The 21,022-nt window shown below is 50.0% G+C and overlaps 1 protein-coding gene across 2 annotated transcripts in view; it reads left to right on the top strand.

The window, feature by feature from the left end:
- The window catches only part of nbas (NBAS subunit of NRZ tethering complex), a 66,062-nt gene extending 45,510 nt beyond the window's left edge, over positions 1–20,552 (top strand). Inside the window, exons 27-30 of one of the 2 annotated variants that reach the window (XM_047016463.1) lie at positions 8,314–8,453; positions 11,780–11,927; positions 13,497–13,628; positions 19,064–20,552. In XM_047016463.1, the coding sequence (XP_046872419.1) occupies positions 8,314–8,453; positions 11,780–11,927; positions 13,497–13,628; positions 19,064–19,339 (696 nt within the window). In that variant the 3' untranslated portion in view covers positions 19,340–20,552. The remainder of the gene's footprint in view (positions 1–8,313; positions 8,454–11,779; positions 11,928–13,496; positions 13,629–19,063) is intronic. The other variant, XM_047016462.1, reaches the window with a different exon arrangement.
- Positions 20,553–21,022: the final 470 nt, after the last annotated feature.

Genomic DNA, 21,022 nt, shown 5'->3' with positions numbered 1-21,022 from the left:
TCAGCATTGGCCCTATCTACCGCCCTTCAACCCAGCCCCTAAACGAATCCGCACAACTGCCATCCGTGGTCCCCTCCAGCTACACACACACACACACTTTAACACTCTGCCCTAGCCATGCACACACACACACACACAGACAGAAAGGCCCACATACACAACACACTCCTTCCCCATCCACCCCCACCCCCCTTCGAGCAGCCAATGGCGGCTTCTATTTCCATGACAGCCACGTGCTGTCAAGCCCTGGGATTGGAGCACAGAGCACCAGAGAAGCCTGTGACTTTTCCTGCTGTATTCCGTCTGTTGTTTCTGTTTGGCAGTCTGACGGGGCGTCTGATCTGGCTGTCTGTGATCAAAGGCAGCTTCAGACTAACGTCACACACACACACACATGCACGCAAGTACACTCAGAAAGAGAAAAAAACGCGCACCTGTCATCCCCTGTCTGGGTTGATTCAGTTAAGAGGTCTGTGTGTGCACGTGCGTGTGTGTTTTTTGAGCGAGTCTGTTTCCGACTTACACGGTCAGAGAAAACGCTGCTTTGATCTTGGAAATGAAGCACTCATGATCCAATCTTCTCCCACCCGTACCTAACACAGTGTGAGAGATATCTGCCAGGTTCCCTATCCCACTGTCTGCCAGGGGAGGGGGGGGAGTCGAGAGAGAGAGAGAGGGAGGGAGAGAGATGTGTGTATATATATATATATATATATATATATATATATATCATCCCTTGCCCATACAGCCACTTGGCCTTGCCAAACCCACTGGGCCACTCTGTCACACACACACACACACAGTCAGGCCTAATACGGGGTATTAATGAGTCCAATTCAAATGCTGACATTTCGGCAGTATAGGGCAGGAGAGGGGGGGGGGGTGGCTGGTGATGGAGGGATGGAACAGAGGGGTAGAGGGAGGGGGGAGGATGGGGATGGATTTTGTGACTTCTTTTGGGCTGATCTGTCACAGCGGTGAGGGCATCTAAATGTCAGCACTGTCTGAACGCTGCATTAGCTCTGGACAGAGATGCCATGGATCCTGTCCCTGCTAGGATAATGGAGTTAGCTCCTCCTCTTCTTTACGACCTGTCCTGGCGTGGATTTTAAGGACAGGCTACTTGGGGCAATTTGTGTGTGTGTGTGTGTGTGTGGGGGGGGGGGGTGTACGTGCCTGCCTGTGTGTGTAGGGGGGGGGTCTACGTGCCTGCGTGTGTGTGTGTGTGTGTGTAAGTGTGGAGGAGCAGGCATTTATGTTGTGTCTGTGTGTCGTTTTCCATTGCAATGCATCCTCCCCACTGAAGCGAACTGTGATATTACAATCACCATAATGATTATCACTCTGCTAAACCCCATGACAGCCTTAGTATTAGTGTTAAAGCCCACACCAGCCTCTGTGCAGGAAACACACACTCATACACACACAGAAATGAATTGGGGTTAGTGTGGTCATTACAGCAAGGTCTCAGCAGCTCTGTTCTCCAGAGGTTGGTCTGGAGATGATCCCCCAAGCTTGCAGCATTACGGCCTTCATTAGGAAAACAGATGTTGGTGTCAGTGTGTGTGTGTGTGTGTGTGTGTGTGTGTGTGTGTGTGTGTGTGTGTGTGTGTGTGTGTGTGTGTGTGTGTGTGTGAGTGTGTGTGTGTGTGTGTGTGTGTGTGTGTGTGTGTGTGTGTGTGCGTGTGTATTTGTGTAATCACTTGATGATCATGTAGCATACCATCATAAACAGTAGCTGCTGATGCAGCAAGGTGGTGATGTCCAGGCAGTGTGAAGGATGTCTCCCTCTCTCCTTCCTAGCCTCCTTCCTAGCCTGTCTCCCTCCCTTCTAGCCTGTCTCCCTCTCTCCTTCCTAGCCTCCTTCCTAGCCTGTCTCCCTCCCTTCTAGCCTGTCTCCCTCTCTCCTTCCTAGCCTCCTTCCTAGCCTGTCTCCCTCCCTTCTACCCTCCCTCCCGTTTCAGTGTGGTGCACAGTGATCGTGTGGGGTTCCATGGTGTTATGAGGAAGTTTCAGGGGTGGCAGTGGCTCTGTGTGTTGACAGTCAGGGTACGGTGTTCCCTCCCCTTGGTGGCGTTCTCTCTGGCAGCATGGCGGATCTGCTGGATGTGTGTGAGGGCCTGCCTATGAATCCTGGGTAATCTCAGCAGTCTGGATTAGCATACTTCAAACGACTGCCTTAATATTTAATTACACCCCAGGTAGAAAGGGCTGCTCGCCCACAAATCAATGTGTTACACATCGCACGAGTCGGAGGGTGCGTTATGTAGCCACCCACGCGCGCACGCACGCACACGGAGACAGAGACACAAATGAACTTGCTACAGCACATGACGAGGGAGAGGGTGCTCCAAAGTCCTGTGTTCCACGAATGCATGTTTACACGCTGTCATACACATGCTCTCCACAAACACTTTTACTTACACACTTACGGAGTGTCAACATGTCTACTCGCTGATGGGCACACATTCAGTCTCCCTTATTCAAGGACAACACATTTACAATCCCTGTGTGTGTGTGTGTAACATGTACATATATATAGTGTGTGTGAGTGTGTGCTGGATATTGTTCCAATCCCCCTTCCGTCCCCCTGTGTCAGGGAGTTTCTCTGGCTCTGTAATTTTCTAGTTAACTGGTGCATAGCTAATGAGGGTCAACATTCTCCATGTCTTCACTGAGAATGAGAGAGAGAGAGAGAGAGAGAGAGAGAGAGAGAGAGAGAGAGAGAGAGAGAGAGAGAGAGAGAGAGAGAGAGAGAGGGGGGAGAGAGAGAGAGAGAGAGAGAGAGAGAGAGAGAGAGAGAGAGAGAGAGAGAGAGAGAGAGAGAGAGAGAGAATGAAATAAAATAAAATGGATGGAAAATATAAACAGATAAAAGGCGAGGAGAGGAGAGAGAATTATCAAATAGGGCATGTGATGTATATTTTTCTCATTGACTTGTGTTCCTAAGCCCAATGCAATGTTTCTGCTGACCATTAAACATGGTTGGTTATGTAGGGCTCGGAAAATAAAGACAATCACCATTGATAAAGGGTGTGTGTTATTATCATGGGGAACCAGGCATCCCTTTCTCTCTGTCTCTCACTCACTCACTCACACACACACACACACACACACACACACAATGTGAAGAGTGATGTGGTCTGATTTTGCAGATGGGTTTTCCTGGCAGCGGTAGAGAGACAGACAGCATCCCTATAGACTCATGAGGTTTTACTGTGGTAATACTCATTCCAAGCTACATCAGACACCACACAAACTCACACACACACACCACTACTCTTTACTCCCTACTCTGTTTTCGCAACCTGCCTCAGAACAATTTTAAAGTTGATGCCAAATATTTTACCAGCACTTGCTATCGACCAAACAGTACTCCTTGAAGTGAGTGAACTGAAAGCTTTTTAAAGAGTGAGGAGACAGAGTGGGGGGGTAGGCAGGGGCAGAGATACAGAATTTAAGAGAGAAAAGAATATTGCAGATGGCCTCAAAGAAAGAGGGAGCAAATATACAGAGAACTTGGAGAAGAGAGAGAGAGACAGACAGAGAGGCAGGTGATAGCGAGGGGTCAGTTGTCTCCACTCTGGGGTCAGGGGTCAGACTTGGGTCTCCACCGAATGGAAGCCGGCAGAGAGAGAAGGGAGGAGGAATTGAGCGAGGGAGAGAGAAACGGAGAGGAAGAAAGGAATTCATTGTGAGTGAGGGGATGTCTCCAAGACTAAAGAAATACACAACGTTTGATGTCCACCCAAGTCTTTGTGGACGAGAGTTGCATTGAAACAGTCGATGAAAGCTTTCGTTTGGTTCAAGGTGGGAGTTTTTCATTATACGAATGTCTATGTGTGGGGGGGGGGTTGCATTTATGTAGGTGAGTAGCGTGCTGTCGAAGTTAACCCATGTGTCTGCTCACCTTTCCTCTCGCCTCCCTCTCCCCGCCTCCTCATGTCCCACCTCCTGAATATTCATCACACTTTTTTGCATGCATAATTAATGAGCAGCATTGGGAGAGGTTCCAGTCTCGACACAAATGGGCTAAGTATTAAAATAGTACCCATGGTTATGAGTGTCTCGTTAATATTCATACCACCAGCCGATGTTGTAGGCCTGTGTCGAGCAGGTGCGTGTTTTCAGCTTGTTTGAATATACAAGCTCGCCCCTCTCAGAAGGATCCTCACTGCATCGTTCTCCTCAGCGTTTCTCTCTCTCCCTCGACTCCCTCTTCCTGTCTCTCTTCCTGTCTCTCTTCCTGTCTCTCTCATTGTCATTGTCCCCCCCCCCCCCCCCCCCCTCTGTGATATAATTGACATATCCAGGTCCAAGTTGCCTGCTGGAAATTAATTTGGAAATGAATGTGTGTGTGTACGACATTTCATGTGTACTACAGGTGTGTCCTGTGTGTGTGTGTGCGCAGTGGGGGTGTGCTTGTAGGGCTTAGTCAGGAGCTGACGACTCCTCTGACCTCACAGAGTCCTCGGTCTGCCCCTTTTGCCAGTCACATCACTCTCTCCTTCCTCTTCAACTTTCTCTCTCTTTTCATCCCTCCCTCACTCGTGCTCTCCCCCTCTTTGAGCTGCGCGACCTCTGCAACTTCATTCTGCCGGTCGCCGAGGACGACGCGCTGAGCCAGTCAATGAATATTAATGTGCTCATTCGGAGCGCGCTCAGAAAGGCCAGACACGATAGATCCCTGGATCCCAGGGCTCAGATCTCCCCCCCTCTCTCTCTCTCTCTCTCTCTCTCTCTCTCTCTCTCTCTCTCTCTCTCTCTCTGTCTCTCTCTCTCTTTCTCTCTCTCTCTCTCTCTCTCTCTCTCTCTCTCTCTCTCTCTCTCTCTCTCTCTCTCTCTCTCTCGTTGCCTCACTCGCAGGCAGCACGTTAAGCTAGGACGTGGGCTTTAGCTGGGATTTGCGTGTGTTCCGAGTCACGCTGTAACAGCACATTGGTGGCTGGCGACCTGAAGGAATGCCATGGCACAGTGATCGACGCGTCGAATCCTTTAGTCCAGTGATCGACGCGTCTGTTTGACCATGAGGGTCACAGCAAGTGTACAAGTAGTTAAATCAGTTACAACTAACCAACAAGTGCAACAAGTCCCTCAGTAAGTGACATTGTGTTCCTGGAGGAAATAAACTAACATCGGATCCAACAAATCTTTCTTAAGCACCGTTGTACTCCCGGAACAAGTGCGTCTTTAGCTTTTTCTTAAAGGTATAGGTTTCTTAAAGAGATAGAAATAGTAACTCTGCACACACGCTTCATATTTAATCTGCTCGTTTTGAAATCAGAGGGATAAACCAAGCAAATTATAGAGCTGTATCTCCTGGTTTTCCTCCACCCCTGCCCCTCCACCCTTCACCCCAGCCCCTTCCTTTGCACCCATTACCCCTGCTTCCCTCATCTCTCCCTCCATCCCCCTCACCCCATCCCCCCTATCCAGCCATGTGCGATCAAGAGGTACCCTCCTAAATGATTCATTACCTGCTTATCTCTTATTTAATCCCTCCTTCATCACACGCAAACAGCTCCCCGACCGACCACAGGATGTCGCATCAAACCGACATCAAACTAAATCGATTGTGTGCGTCTATGTGCTCGTGCGTCTATGTGCGTACGTGTGTGTGTGTGTGTATATGATCACCACCTGTCTCCCCCTAAGCTGTCTAAATGGCGAGAGCAGACCCTAGCCAGTGGTTCTGAGGAGGAGCGGAGCGATTGCACTCCCCTCCATTTAGCCCCCTGCCTAGTTCCATCGCTCCCTGAAAGTTACCACTTCATCTGGCTGTCTCCCACAGCCTCTTACCTCTCCACACACACACACACACACACTTCTGGCTAAGTGATGGTTCAATGTAGTCGGGAACACATAAGTGTGTCCTAACCCGAAGGTGTATGGTTTGTCGTGACCCGTGTGCCAGGTTTTCCAGAAACCCCCTATAGAGTGCTGGCTCCTCTGCTCTGCCAATCGATTTACCCCAAAGCACCCAAGACTCTCTCTATCTCTCACTCACCCACCCACCCACCCACCCACTCTCTCTCTCTCTCTCCCCCACCCCCCCATCTCTATCCATCCCCAGATATCTGTAGGGCTCCAGATTGCGACCAAATGGTTGCATTTTGAGACAGTGCAAGCATTTTTTCTGCTTGCACTCCTTACATTTTCAATCAGGGGCTACGGTGCTCCTCTTAAAAAACGTTTGTCTGTAGCCCCGATCTGGGATGGACTGCATTGCAGTGTTAATCAGTGTCGGAGAAACCTCGTCTGACCGTGCATGCGGGGCAGGCCAAACGGGATTAGCTGCTCACTCCGTTGAAGTGTGTGTGCGTGTGCGTTTGTCCTTGACGCGGCAGCAAAACTTTGGCTTTGTTCTCCTCCTGTGAATGCTGCTGCTTTCCAGCAGCCAATAGCAGAACACAGGACTTGACTTGTAACTCGTTTTCTGCACCGAGAGAACCCACCTCACACGCATGCACACACACACTCTTAAACCTAACAACCTTTAGTTTCTCTCGAAAGAACGCCTAGAGAGAGCCCATGGAAGTGTCTCGAGAGCGTCCGTGTGTACAGTAGAGCCTTACAGAGCAGGGTCATCGTGCTGTTGGTTCTGGTACTGTTCCCCCCTCCACTCTCTTATCTGGTCTAAAAGCCTCGCCATGTCCTCTTAACTATTATGTGTGGCATGTGGCTTAAACTGTTTCGGAAAAACAACATTACTGGAAAGTAGCCTCTTAGAAACGACATGTTTATGTCTACGAGTGCTTATGTGTGTGTGTGTGTGTGTGTATGTGTGTGTCAGAGGTGGTAGCGTTGCGGGGTTTGTGAGTAGAGCTCCAGTCTGCCTGCACTCTAATGGCCAGTGATGGTCTCATATGAAGACTGTGACAGGTGTGAGACCGTGGGCTAAGTGGAGCACCATTAAAGCCCTGTTGTTCCAGGCTCTCACGCCAGGCTGCCAGGCTTTCACATGGGCCTGCCTGGGAGGAACCATGACTCGAGGCCACGATGGAGGGATTGGAAGAAAGGAGAAAAGGGTAGTGATGGGGGGAGGGGGAGGGGGGGATTAGATGGAGAGAGAGGAAATGGGAGAGAAAAAGAAGAGGAGAGAGAGAGAGAGGGAGAGAAAGAGAAAGAGAGAGAGAGAGGGTGATTCACTCTAATCGGTCTTGTTTAATTTGTCAGAACCTTCCCCGGTAAATGTTATGGCATTTCCTGTCTCCGTGACAGTGCCCCTCCTCCTTCTCGCCTCCTCCTTCCTCCCCCTCTCTCCATCTTGTACAACACGGCTTGTAAGTCTTGATTTTAATCACGGGCATAATTAATTACCATCCCTCTTCATTAAGGAGAGACACTGGGAACACTGCTATATGTTGAACCCAATTTTAAAGTGTGGGTGAAAAATAATTGTCTTTTTATCACAAATTCCCTCTGTCAACCCTGTTTCAAAAGTAACACCTCTCATGTCTTTGTTTATCACCTCTTTTTTTGCGATTCTGCTTTCCATCTCTGCACCTGTGTTTACACACAGTGGCCTGTCCTGTTGTGGGCATGACACCTGGGGCTGTGTGTGACTGGTGCGCTGTGAGTGCAAGGGACATGCTATGTGCTGATGTGTTGTCCGTGTACAGCAAAGTCAACTCTGTGTGTTTTTGTGTTCTGGGTTTGAGGGTTCCGCTCGACTCGATGTGAGTGAGTGTATTAACTGTGTGTGTGGTAGAGAAAGAAAATGTGTGCACGAGAGAGAGTGTGTGTGTGTATGTGTGTGTGTGAGACTGAGTGTGTGATACTACCCTGTACTACCCTGCCTCAGCCACGGTTTGGCAGTTTTTAGTTTTCCCTTCAGAAATCAGCCGCTCTCTGAACTGTTAAATCACACTTGAGCCAACATCTGAGAAGAAAATTAATTACTTTCTCTATTTCCTTCCTTCCCTCGCTCTCTCTCTCCCCTCTCTCTCTCTCTCTCTCTCTCTCCTTGCTTTCTCTGCCCTTCTCCCCCTTCTCTACTCTCCAGATCCTTTTCTCACCCCATCCATCTCTCTGTTCCCATCTCTTCTCAGTGGGACTCAGTGTCTTTAATTATGGTGTGGAGGTTGGGGGTCTTCAGTGAAGGGTGGGGGGGGGGGTGTCCACCTGAAACTGATGTCAGGTCTTAACCCTGGGCCCTCTCTCCACACCTCTTCTTCAGACCAACACTTAACACATGGACGTGTTGGTGTGTCAAGTTGTCCATGGTGTTTGGTTGAAGGTGTGCGTGGTTTGAGCCATGTTCACGAAACTGAAGTTCATTGATCTCTTTCTCTCTCCCCCCCTCTCTCTCAGGTGGAGATGGAGGACATTGAGGAAGAGGAGAAGAGGTACACCCTTTTCTTGGAGCTGCTGGAGGCTGCCAGGAAGTGGGAGGAGTTTCAGCTCATCATGCTCCTCCTACAGGCGTGGCCACCGATGACAAAAGAGGAAGTGTAAGATTCTTTCCTGTTTGCCACACACACACGATCATACAGTAAGATCTGCCGTTCGGTGTAAACCATCTGACGCCCCACAATGCAACACGACGGCTCTTAGTGTCAGCTTTGTGTGTTCCTCCTCCTCCCTACTTCTCTTTCACCCATACAGGGAACTTCCTCCTGCTCTGGACTGTCAGGGTCTTGAGCAGCGCGTTATGTAAAACCGATGTTTAATGCACGATCTGATGCCAATGCTGCCCTGTCCTGTTCGAAGGCCCACGCGACACCTTGTAAATACGTCTCGTTAGGTCTCAAATGGATCCAATCAAATCACAAGGTTTCAATAAGCAAAATCAAGGCTCTGCTGTCCTTCACCCGAACATGAGTCAGTCAGTTAAGGGTGGCAAGCAGAGTGATTGGCTATTGTGTGTGTGCGTGCGTGTGCGTGCGTGAATGGCGGGAGGGAGGAGCTGACGGGGGAGGGAGATAGCGGCTGTGTTTCTGTGTCGCCTTTAAGTGCCTCGGTGTGAGCTATTGATTGTGGTTGTTTATCAAACATGTGGGACTGATTGCCGCTTGTTTAATAGACAGAAAGACGGTAGGAAGGAGGAGGGGAGAGAGAGAGAGCGAGAGACACCGAGTACAATCGGAAGTGGAACGCAAGGTTAAGACCGATCGATTTGAGATGAAGGGAAGTGAATACGAAATTTAGAACAAAAGACTGTGGGGGAGGAGAGCGGGGTGGGGGTTGGCATAGCGGAAGATGAGTAAAGATGTACAGCTGAGGGTTCAAGAAGAATAGAACAATAGAGGGACCGAGGGAAAGACATAGCGGTTTATCGCAGTGTGTGTGTGTGTGTGAGAATGTGTGAATGTGTGTGAGAGCTGGTACAGTTGTCTGGGGGCTGTAAGCCCCTCATATCCCTGGCACTGAGCAGGCTGACAAGAACAATAGGAGTGGAGCGGATTACTCTGCTAGGATGGGGGCCCAGAGTTCACCCCCGGATCGAACACACCGCGCCCCCTTTCACACACGGCCCCCAACTGTGAGGACACACCACTGCTTACCTGTGTGTGTGGGTGGGGGACGGGGGCAGTTTCATGTTGTGTTTGAGATGTCCGGTGTGTTTCTGAGTGTGTGTGTGTGCCGTTTTGCCTGGCTCCGAGCAATCTGAGTCATGATTCAAACAGCCACTGCAGAAGAGGCCAGGCTACGATGACTCACATCAGCACGAAGCCACATGACTCACAAACACCCAATAAGCACCGTGTGTGTGTGTGTTAGAGTGTTCTTGGGCCCCAGCTCTGCCACTCGAGCTCAGCCAGCCAGAGGGAGAGCTGAGGAGGCAGGTGCCAATGCCAGCAGTGGAAGTGTTGTGTGGAGCAGCCCGCCCCGCCGTGTCACCCAGGGCCAGGCTCGCCAAAGCCAGCCACTTAGCTAGCGTGCTCGTGCTGTTAGCCTCGTGTTCCCATCACAGATATTTCAAGTACACACGCGCACAGATCACAAACGCACGCCAACTCGGATGTCCCTGGCACAAAGTCTTTCTGAGGAACGCTTCAGTGGAAAACAAATCCCTAAAAGAAAAAGCTTGTTTCGTATACTGTTTCCGCCAGGATTCAACAATAGCGTTTGACCTTTTTTTTACTGGTGGAAATCAGGACTCAAGAAAATACAAAATACTCAGGGATGACATCCTCGTCCCTCAGTGATCCTCTTCTTTCCCCTCTGCTCAGGTACTTGTTATGTAAATGACATCATTACCCTGTCCCGGTGCTTGGCGAGGCAGCGCCACGTCGTGAATGCGCATGCATCCTATGTACTCCTCCCACCTCAGAATAACACTTAAGCTCTCCCGCGTCGCCACAATAACACATGGGAGGGTGTCAGCCCTGTGATGGTCTTGTTCGAGCTTTGAGAACTTGTTCCCTCGCTCCCACATGAATACGAAGAGCAATGCTAGCTTGTTTTGTTTTGTTTCAACTCCCCACCTCCATAAGAGACACTGACTGTCTCCCCACCTTCAAGAAAAGGCTCAAGACTCACGTGTTCCGGGAATACAACGGCACCTAGGAATGATTTGCTGGACCTGATGTCAGTTTCCTCCAGGATCACAATGACTCTTACTTAGAGACTTGTTGCTCTTGCTGGTTAGCTGTAACTGATTTTAAACTCTTGCTTGCTTTCCTACAGGTACACTCCTGCACTTTTTTGAGGTTCATGTTGTGTAATTGTAACGTGATAAACTACATGCTCTTATAGTTCTTCCCTTTGGCTCTTATTTTTTGGTTTTTCACAATGTGTGCTTCATGTTTGGCTACCCGCAATGTTTGTGGATATCTCGGTGTTATGATCAGTGACCTATGCACCTTTTGTAAAGCTCTCTCTTGGAAGTCGCTTTGGATGAAAGTGTCTGCTAAATGAATACATGTAAATGTGTCGGTACCTGACAGAGTGCTGTGATCCCTTCTGAGGAGATGGAATGGGACCTGCTATTGTATGCATTAGCATTGGCAACCATAACACACAGAGTAGCCATATAGCTGTGGGCTGATAACCACTCGCAATAACTGTTAGCGACACAGTGGAGCCTCCATCACAATGTTATTTTAGGCTAATGAAGTTGTTTGGATAGATGCAGACTTGTTGTCTGTGCTGTGTGAAGACAGGCTGAGGATAGTTCCGCTTAACCTTTCATCCAAGACAATGTACAGAGGGAGATTTCAACCAGAAACCTGCTGGTATACATTGCTCAATGCTTCGCCATTGAGCTACACCCATTCCAAATGAAATAACTCAACAGTCCTTGAAGTTCAACGTTGTGCAAAGACAGCTTTAGTAACTAGCTCAACACTGGCCTATAGAAAAAGCCTCCTGTCTCGTTGTCGGTTATGATGATGTGGTTGTGTTGTGTAGCGTTAGCCAGACCGCCATGGCTCCACGGGGCCGCGTTGGCGACCTGATGCTAGTCACTGCTGGCAGCTGTCTCCTCCTATTCCCGAGCGTGTGCGCGAGCGAGTTAGCGAGCGCTAATTTAGAGAGTGTACCGCCTCACTCACGGGTCTTTAATATTAACAGGATGTAGGTATTGTAGTGTTGTGCCTCTCTTCTTCCCCAGCATGTCAGCTCCTGTTTGGGTTTCGTTTGTTTGTAGTTCTACTGTTGTGTTCTCGTGTTGGCGCACTCATGTTCTACAGTGCTCCCTCAGGTTTCTCTAATGTGAACTTATTATGAATCTCAAATGTGGTGCTCAAGTCGTATCATCATAAACTGTCTAACTCTCTCCCACCTGCTCTCGCGCGCACGCGTGTCCACCCTGGCGCGTCTCGTCTCTCCCCAGGGCGGAGACGGAGCGCAACCCTTGGGTGGTCTGGACCTCGGCGCTGCTCTCCCACTGCCAGGGTTCAGAGGTGCAACTGGACCTGGGTGGAGAGGTGGTGGCCATGTGCCGCTCCCTGTACCCCACCAAACACAAGCTGCCTGCGCAGGTAGGGAACGCACTTGACTGTGTGCCCGTGTCCCTTTGTGTCTTCTTGTGGCACTTCGGAAACGGGGCGTAGGTTCCTTTTCAGGGGCGTAGGTTCCATTTCAGGGGCGTAGGTTCCATTTCCAAAAAGTGTGTGGGACACGTTGCCGTCCTTAATGAAACAAAAAGTGGGGGGGGACACATCTGTCATGTATAATGTAACCCACGCCCCTGTCAGCAGCCTGGAAATGCTCTCATCCACAACACACAGGAAGTCTGTTTTAAATAAGACATTAGTAGGGCATTTTCCCCCATACACTGCTTCCCTCATGGTAAAGTCACTCATTCGTAACCATTCCGCCGTAGCTGAATGTGTAGCCTTCCAGCCACGTTGTATGTCCTTTAGCACTTCTAGTATATCTAATACCCTTCTATGTCAGCGAGACTGCCTTTGATATTAGCATGGCCTAATGCTTTTCATGCTGTAGAGCGCTAGGGAAGTGTAGCGTTTTATGCTATTCAGTGTGTGTGTGTGTGTGTGTGTGTGTAGCGCCAGCTGACTGGTATTAGTTTAGCGCTAATGCTATTCTGTGTGGATAGTGCCTGGCTGTCTAATGTGAGCAGGGGAGGAGGAGGCTTTTACTCCTCTGAACAGCTTTCATTTAAATCTGCTGGAATGAAACCGCTGGTGCATGGGCGAGTCAGATTGCATTGTGATATCCATAAATTACCACCGCCACCTCCAGTTGCTACTGTCTAAGAGCGCGCGTGTGTGTTTGTGTGTGTGTGTGTGTGTGTGTGTGTACTGTATCTATAGGTCTGCCTTGAAAGCACCCATGTGTGTTCCTCTTTTACTCTGCACATCATTTAATCCTGCTCTCCATCTCTCCTTCCTTTCTACTCTTTCTCTCCTCCGCTTTCTCTCTCCTCCTCTTTCTCTCTCCTCTTTCTCTCTCCTCCTCTTTCTCTCTCCTCCTCTTTCTCTCCTCCTTCTCTTTCTCTCTCCTCCTCTTTCTCTCTCCTCCTCCTCTTTCTCTCTCCTCCTCTTTGTCTCTCCTCCTCTTTCTCTCCTCCTTCTCTTTCCCTTTTCTCCCATTTCTCTCTCCTTCTCTTTGTCTATCCTCCTCTTTCTCTCCTCCGCTTTTTCTCTACCTCTTTCTCTCTCCTCCCTCTTTCTCTCTCCTCTTTCCCCTTCTCCTCCGTGCCTCCCTCTCTCTCCTCCTCCCCCCCCCCTCACCTTCCCTCCTTCCATACCTCCCTCCCCTCCTCTAACCCCTCTCCTTCCCCTCCTCTAACCCCTCTCCCTCCCCTCCTCTAACCCCTCTCCCTCCCCTCCTCTAACCCCTCTCCCTGCCCTCCTCTAACCCCTCTCTGTCCCCTCCTCTAACCCCTCTCTGTCCCCTCTTCTAACCCCTCTCCCTCCCCTCCTCTAACCCCTCTCCCTCCCCTCCTCTAACCCCTCTCCCTCCCCTCCTCTAACCCCTCTCTGTCCCCTCCTCTAACCCCTCTCCCTCCCCTCCTCTAACCCCTCTCCCTCCCCTCCTCTAACCCCTATCCCTCCCCTCCTATAACCCCTCTCCCTGCCCTCCAGTGCATCAGACACATCGCCCGGCTGCTCCTGGACCAGCCTGGACTGCAGCTCTCCTCCCTCAAGCTCATGACGGAAAGTGGAGATGAGCAGCTGCTGCAGCTGACCCTGGATCAGATCAACAGCATCTCAGAGGTAGGCACGGAGTGACTGACTGGAGCTCCTGGCTGATTCTAGGTCAGATCATAACGCATCACCATACACCATCAGGTCAAAGACACGTGACCAACTTCCCTCGCAAAAACGGTTCTCAGATGAGTGTGGCTGTTAGGTTCCGTACAACCCGGTCGACCTTCAGACGGGTCTCAGATCGGTATCAGTGCTGAAGCAGTCTACTCTACACCCAGTAGCCTTGCTGCTGTTCCCAGATCAGATAAGCCGAGTCTCCGTTAAGTGAGTGCTCTAGTTAATGAGGCCTAAGACCTCTTATCTCGCCATACGATCCTTTTATCGCTGAGAAAAAGAAAGAGTGTGTGTGTGTGTGTGTGTGTATGAAGGAAGCGATACAGGTACGGTAGAACACACAGGTAGCGGAGAAGAGGAAGCTTGAGTGTTTAACATTGTCCAAATGAACCTTGCGTTATTTTGTCATGAGTATGTAGGTAACCCTTGACCCTAGCTGTATTTAAATGCCTGTGATAGGCCAAACGTGTGTCTGTGTGAGTCGGGCACTCCAGACCCGGGCTGGTGTAACTGTTGAACTTGTCTCAGTGTTACCCAGAGCCTTACTCAGACTGCATTAACCATATCTCAGTTATTGACTTGTAGCGGATGCGTGCTGTCTCCCGGTACCCAGCCCTGCCTTCCTCATCCCCCTCAGCAGCCCCGGGGCGAGGGCTGGGCTCGTCCGCCCTCACTAGGACCGCACAGTCATCCCATCCAAATATCACCCGACTGGGAACGTTCAGCCATTCACCCGTCCCCTGTTCTGTGAAACGCGGTGGCCTCGCAGGGTTAGGGCTTTAGTGGCGGGTCGAGTCTTCTGTTATTAGCTCGTGCTTTTAGAAGCCTGTTAGGCTGTCTCAGGGACAAGGGTGTTTGGGGATATTAGGAGCCGTTTTGGTGTCCAGCTCTTCTGGGCAGAAGAATGCTCCGCCTGTAGGGCTGTGTAGATGTGCATGGATCTGAGGTAAGCTGTGAGGTGATGGTAGCAGCTCCCCGTCTGGCTCAAAGTACACTGCGCCATATTGCTTCCACCAGTCCTGTGTAGAACAGCCCTGCAGAGATCCGGAGAGAACTTCAGCCAACTCCGACACAGTTTGCTGTGCGTACTGTTACGTGCGAATCCTCTTCGAAAGGTTTTTTTTTCTCCCCCAAAACCATTAGCTTTTGTCATTGCCTCAGTGTCAGTGACAGCCCCCCCCCACCCCTCCCCCCCCACCCACCCACCTTCCTTCCTGTGTGTCTGATTGTCTGGTTGTTTTTTCCACACCTCCCTCCAACACCATAGATAACATGCTATTACCTCCCCATTGGCTGTGAAGATTAGGCTTCAATTAAAACTGGCGATAGGAAACAGTTCATAATAGAAAGGCAGCAACAAGGAAAAAGGTCATGTGTTTGATTGCATTATAATAGCTTTGTTTGTGTGCTGGCGGAGCCCCCCCCCCTCCTCCCCCGCCCTCCCTTCATTGTGATTGGGAAGATCATTTTGCATGCGTTTCCTTATTGTTTGAGAAGGAGGGAGGGATAGTTTTTTTGGTCCTCTCTTCTTTCATTTTCTCCATTTTGAATTTCCTTGACTCACCTCCCGCACCCCCCCCCCCCACCCTACTCCGTCTCTTAAAATATCTCGTTCTCTCAACACGCGTCCACACGACGCGCACACTTCTCCCTCGGTGAAGATGTATGGCCCTGCATAGGGATGTGGAGAGTGCTGGAGCAGGGGGCGAGGGGTTAACATCAGCATGACTAATAGCATGCTGAGATAAGGTGGAGATAAGAGCTTCTCCAGCACAATGAATGGGCTGTCAGGCCCTGGCACGACAGGCACACACACACACACACACACACACACACACAGGCACTCTCACATACGACACGCGCTCTCATATATGGTACACACTCACAACTGTTTTCCCCAATGCGATGCACCCTCACACACACACACACACACAAACTCACACACACACACTTGCTAAAGGAAACACCTGGAGCGTGTTAGAGATCCTCCTAATCCATGCATATTGATGAGGGGTGAGGGAGGGGGGGTGAGGGAGGGGGTGTGGGGGGGGGGGGTGAGGATCTGTTTTCATACCTTCTCTCCCTCTTTGTTTACGTCTCTCTCTCTCTCATCCATTTTCATTGAGATCATGCCATGACCTCTCAGTACACCTCTCCTACCTTTTTTAAATACAATGTACATTGTAAATGCCTTATTCCTGTCACTATTTCTCCCCATCTCTCTCTCTTTAAGGTTTTTTCCATTTCGCTCTCTCTTCCTTGCAATCTATCTCTCTCTCTCTCTCTCTCTTTCACACCTTTTCATATTTCCTTCTGTCTACTCCCTATTCCTTTCGCACTGTTTTAAATCTCTTAAACTCTTTTGTCTTTTGTCTCTTTCATGGCTAATCACGAACCAAGCATGTATACTGTACAACATGTGTGTTTATGGGGCTGTGTGTGTGTGTTTATGGGCCTGTATGTGTGTGTGTGTTTCCCAGCCTTCATTGTTCCATCTCCTCCGGGCCTGTCACTTCTAATAGTGCTGCCATGCGACCTGCCTGCCAGGGACTGTGCTGCTGTGTCAACACCAAAGCCCACAGAGTCTGAAGAAGATGCTGAGGAGGGAGGGAGGGAGGGAGGGAGGGAGGGAGGGGGAGGGAGGGAGGGAGGGAGGGAGGGAGGGAGGGAGGGAGGGAGAGAGGGAGAGAGGGAGAGAGGGAGGGAGGGAGGGAGGGAGGGAGGGAGGGAGGGAGGGAGGGCTTGGTGTTTGTCTGGAATTCCAAAGAAGCGGTACGATTTGAACGATAAAGGAAGGCTTGAGTATGCATAATGCATCAGTTGACGGCACGCGTGCGGTAATTCCAATTAGGCGTGCGGCAGGGTTTAAGAAAGAGAGGAGAGAGGTAGAGGGAGGGGGATAAGGGGAGAGTGTAAGGTCGTGAATAGCTAATTATGGGCTATTTACCATCCTGATCAGGCAATGTTTAGGAGTGCTAAGTAGACCCTGTAAAACTGCAAGGACCCCTTCCAGCCGTGGGAGGGGAGGGGAGGGGCTGTACTGTTGTCATGTAGTGATGAGGGTTCATTAACTCAGAGTGGGTGTGTGTATGTATGTGTGTCTATGTGTCTGTATTTGTAAACACAGCAAACAGATGAGACATCTCCTGTCTTTGCCTGGCTGGGCGATGCAGATATTGTTTGATCATTCAAAGAGGACTCTGAATGGACACACACACGCACAAACATACACACAAAAAGAGTAGATAGACACACACATTTTGTTTGCCTCTTAACACAGGACCCTTGGGACAGGAGAGGCCATGGATCTGTAGTCAGGCTGTGTTCTCTGTGGGAAAGGGGGGGGAGGGGGGGGTGAGAGATGGATGGATGGGTGGATGGAGGAAGGGAAAGAGATGAGGCCGAGAATGAGGTTTACCTAAGAATCCAAAACACACAGAGAGAGAGGGGAGTGCGAGGTGAGCATGAGAGTTGGCGTGATTGGATCATGCTGACTGTTGTGTGTGACCTGCTATCGAGATGGAAGCCCTCTCCAGCCAGACATGGTCGTGTGGTACACAGGCAGGCCTGAGGAAGGACTGTATTGATGGGTTCATCTGTACATCTCCAGCCAAACAATACAACTCACCTGCCTGGTAAAGAAACCCCCCCCCCCAGGGGAAAGCCTATTTCCTATCCCCTCTGCATCTCAGTGTGTGTTATCAGTATTCTTCTCCATCCCTCCCTCCTTCTTTCCCTCTGTTTTATTTTGACATCTGTTTTCAGCTGGCTGTCACTCAGTCTGACTCTAAGACTGAAATCTCCAGCTTTCACTGACACGGTCAAGCAGGAATTCTCATAGCAACCAGTCAGCCTTCAAGCTTTGTGTCTGTGTGTGTGTGTGTGTGTGTGTGTGTGTGTACACGCTTTTTCGTCTAAACTGATTGTTTGCATCTATCTAATTGGACGTATGGTTTGTGTGTGTGTCTGTGTGGGGGGGCGGGATGTGTGTGTGTGTGTGTGTGTGTATGTGTGTGTGTATGTGTGTGTGTGTGTGTGTGGGTAAGGCTGGTCAGAGTTTTCTCCATTTCTCTAAGACAGTGGCATGTGAGCTGGGCTCAGGTGACAGAGTTGCATAACCTGCCAGTACATCTGCATATCCACAATCCCAGGGACGTGTCTATCTGTCTCGCTCTCTCGTTCCCTCTCGTTCTCTTGTCTTGCTCTCGCTCGCGTTCTCTTTCTTTCTGCCTCTGTCTCTCCCGCTCTTTCTCTCACCTTTCCTTCCCACCTCCCCTCTTCTAAATGTCGTTCTTTCTATAAATATATCTTCCTCTCCCCACCTCATTCTCTCTTTTTTCATCTCTTTCCCTACACCTGCACAGCCACCAGCCTTTCATCTCTCCTCATTTTTCTCTTTTCACCTCACCTCACTTCTTTTCACCTCTCTCCATCTCATCTCTCGCGCTCCGGCTCCTGCTCTCTCTCTGTGTCTCTGTGTCCCTCTCTCTCTCCCGCCCTCTCTCTCTGTGTCTCTGTGTCCCTCTCCCACTCTCTCTGTGTCTCTGTGTCCCTCTCTCTCCCTGCACCTTCCTGGTGTCTGCATGGCACATATAGCACAACATCTCATTACTACTCAAGCATGACACGTCTGTTTTACCACTTGTTCATGTCTCACCTCTGCGGTGCACACGCATGCTCTTTGGTGTACACACATACCACGTGCACACGCACTCCCCTTCTTCCCTTCTACCTCCAGAGGATGTTTTAAGGCTCATTACTCCAGTTTCCCTGAACAGAGGAACAGAGAGCTTGTAGCTTGTGCCGGAAGGGAGAGAGACTGAGGAATCTAGAAGGAGAAGAACCCTCGACTTCAGCTCGACTCCAAACACAACCAGACTCCCTCTGCTCCACATACACTGCGGCCCGACACAAACTCTACATTTATAATTGATACTTCTCTCCCGTGAAAACATCCCGGGAGGGAGAGTGAAGTGGTGGGAGAGAGGGAGAGAAAGACGGGAAAGGGAGGGAATCATTGGGTGAGAGCAAGAGAGGTGAAGTGGCTTAGCGTGGAGGAACGAGTGAGAAAGAGAGAATGAAGCAGCCCGGGCGGAGCCTGTGCGCGCGTGTGTGCTCGCGTGTGCGTGTGGAACAGCCGGTCTTGAGGGGGCAATATGAGGTCACAGAGGTCACAGCACAGGATGTGACCTCACGCTGGCCCCATCAGGGCCCCATCAACCCTGTCACACTGCCGACGCTCCCGAGCGCACCACACAGACTGCAGAAACTCGACACAACACGACGAGCACACACACACACGCTCACACGCGCACCACAAACAGGCCGCGGACAAACCCCATCGCGTTTGCGTGTGTGTAACCAGGTGGTCTCCTCTCCCCCGTCAGGTGAACGCCTCGTGCTGTGACTCGGAGCTTCTCTCCCTCCTGCTGGACGGAGGGCTCCTGGTGGGCTGCGTGTCCTCGGCCCTCTACCCCGCCCTCAGCACCCACCTGCTCTCCCACCACCAGGAGGGGGGCTGGGACGTCCAGGGAGCCGCCGCCAAGCTCCTCCAGGCTGGCCACGAGGCTCAGGCCGGCTCCCTGCTCCTGGCGCACCGCGGGACTCACCAGGGCCAGTTCACCTTCAACACTGCCCTGGCGGTCCTCCACAAGTGGTTCTGAGGCGCCTGGGACTGGACTCTGGCTCTGGGACTGAAGTCTGGCCCTGATGCCCACCTACTGGATGCTATTGTGGGAGCGGTCTGAACATTTCTTGGTTTTGGTGCAGCAGTTCCATAATTGTCCCGACCATATCTGTGTTTGCCAGTATACACACACACACACACTCAGTCGCACACTCACACACACGCACACACAAAAGCACGGTTCAACAGCTGCTGCTGTCTTTAACTAATCAGTAATTATGTGTGTCTGCGTTGTTCTGTGACTAGCTCCCTTATTAGGTCTTTGTCATTTAACGCTGCCTCTCTTCCTTTGGTTTTCTCTAAATGATCAGTTCATTATTTTCTTATAAACACATTGGCCCTAAAGCAACCACATGCTGGGCGCCCAATTCGCATGAATCCAAGCGTGTGCACTAACTCCAGGGACGTAGTTGCACCCTAATGAAGTGTGTGTAGTGTGTGTGATTGGTGGTAGTTAACAACAGTTTGAGCTTCTGTAGATCTGGGCTCCTCCCCCATGTTCTAAGACCAATTAAGATTCTATGTATGTCCTTAGTCAATAAAATAAAAACCAAATCATTAAACCAAACAACTGGTGGTTGGTGTGTTTGGCGTTTCTTCATTCCCAGACATGAAATCCACCAGGGAACTGACTACTGACTGACTTCTTTTATTTCTTTACCTCTGTTGGTGTTCTGCTGAAATTTATGGTTTTTTTCTTCTTCAATTACTTTGTGAAAGTTTTCAACGTTGGCTAAAGGCAAGGGATTCGGATGTGGACCTTTCAGCAGCTATTTTTACTTGAATGGCTTGTATAAAAACGATTGTGAATTCATTTTAATTTATTTTTGCCGTTATTTGGAGCCTGGCTCCTTGTGGCAGTAGAGTGCCCACAGTTTCTCTCCATTGTTATCCAACGTTCAATTCTTTCCAGAAAGAATGCTTTTACAAGTGTTTCTTTAGAAATGTTAAAAGTTCACAAGAGCAATAAAAGCAGCAAGTGATGGAAGTAAGTTTGAGCCGAAAATTCTCCAAAGGCCTTTCTGTCTTGTTACTAATGTGTGACTCTGTGTCGATGGGAGGAAGGAACCATTGGGAGCAACTTGGTATTGGAGATGTGCGTGTGTGTGTTCAATAAACAAACTCGGTGGCCTCAGGAGTGCGTGGGTCAACTCCACTAATCAAGACAGGTCACCCTGACACGCCAGAGAGAATGAACCACTAATCCACTGTGTCTCTGTTTCTCTCCTCCATTATCTCTCTCCCCCTCCCTCTCTCTTTCTCTCCCTATCTGTTCTTTCCCTTCCCTCACATGTGGTTATCTCTCTCTCTCCGTTCAACCCAAGCCAAAGGTCTGCTTGGATTGCAGACTCATTACAGGAGTGGCAAACTAACACACATGCACGCACACCTACACACATGGTGTAATTACTTTGTCGTCAATTCATCAAGCACCGTGGGTGAATATTAACATTATGGTGAGTGGGGCTTGCCCTGACCTTACATGTATTGCATCAGTTTGTTGTGATGCAAGTATTCAGGTTAGAGCCTTACAGGAGAACCAGTATTAACAGGCTGAAGACGAGAGAGTAGAAAATGGGATTTTTCTCAAAGGTTGACCAAAGTATGGACTTTGTTGTTGTTCCAGCCATGCACCAACATACAGTACATGCTCACTTAT

The sequence above is a fragment of the Hypomesus transpacificus genome, unplaced genomic scaffold (genome assembly GCF_021917145.1).
Source record: "Hypomesus transpacificus isolate Combined female unplaced genomic scaffold, fHypTra1 scaffold_381, whole genome shotgun sequence".
In the NCBI taxonomy this organism is placed as follows: domain Eukaryota; kingdom Metazoa; phylum Chordata; class Actinopteri; order Osmeriformes; family Osmeridae; genus Hypomesus; species Hypomesus transpacificus.
This window is presented reverse-complemented; position numbering and strand designations above follow the sequence as displayed.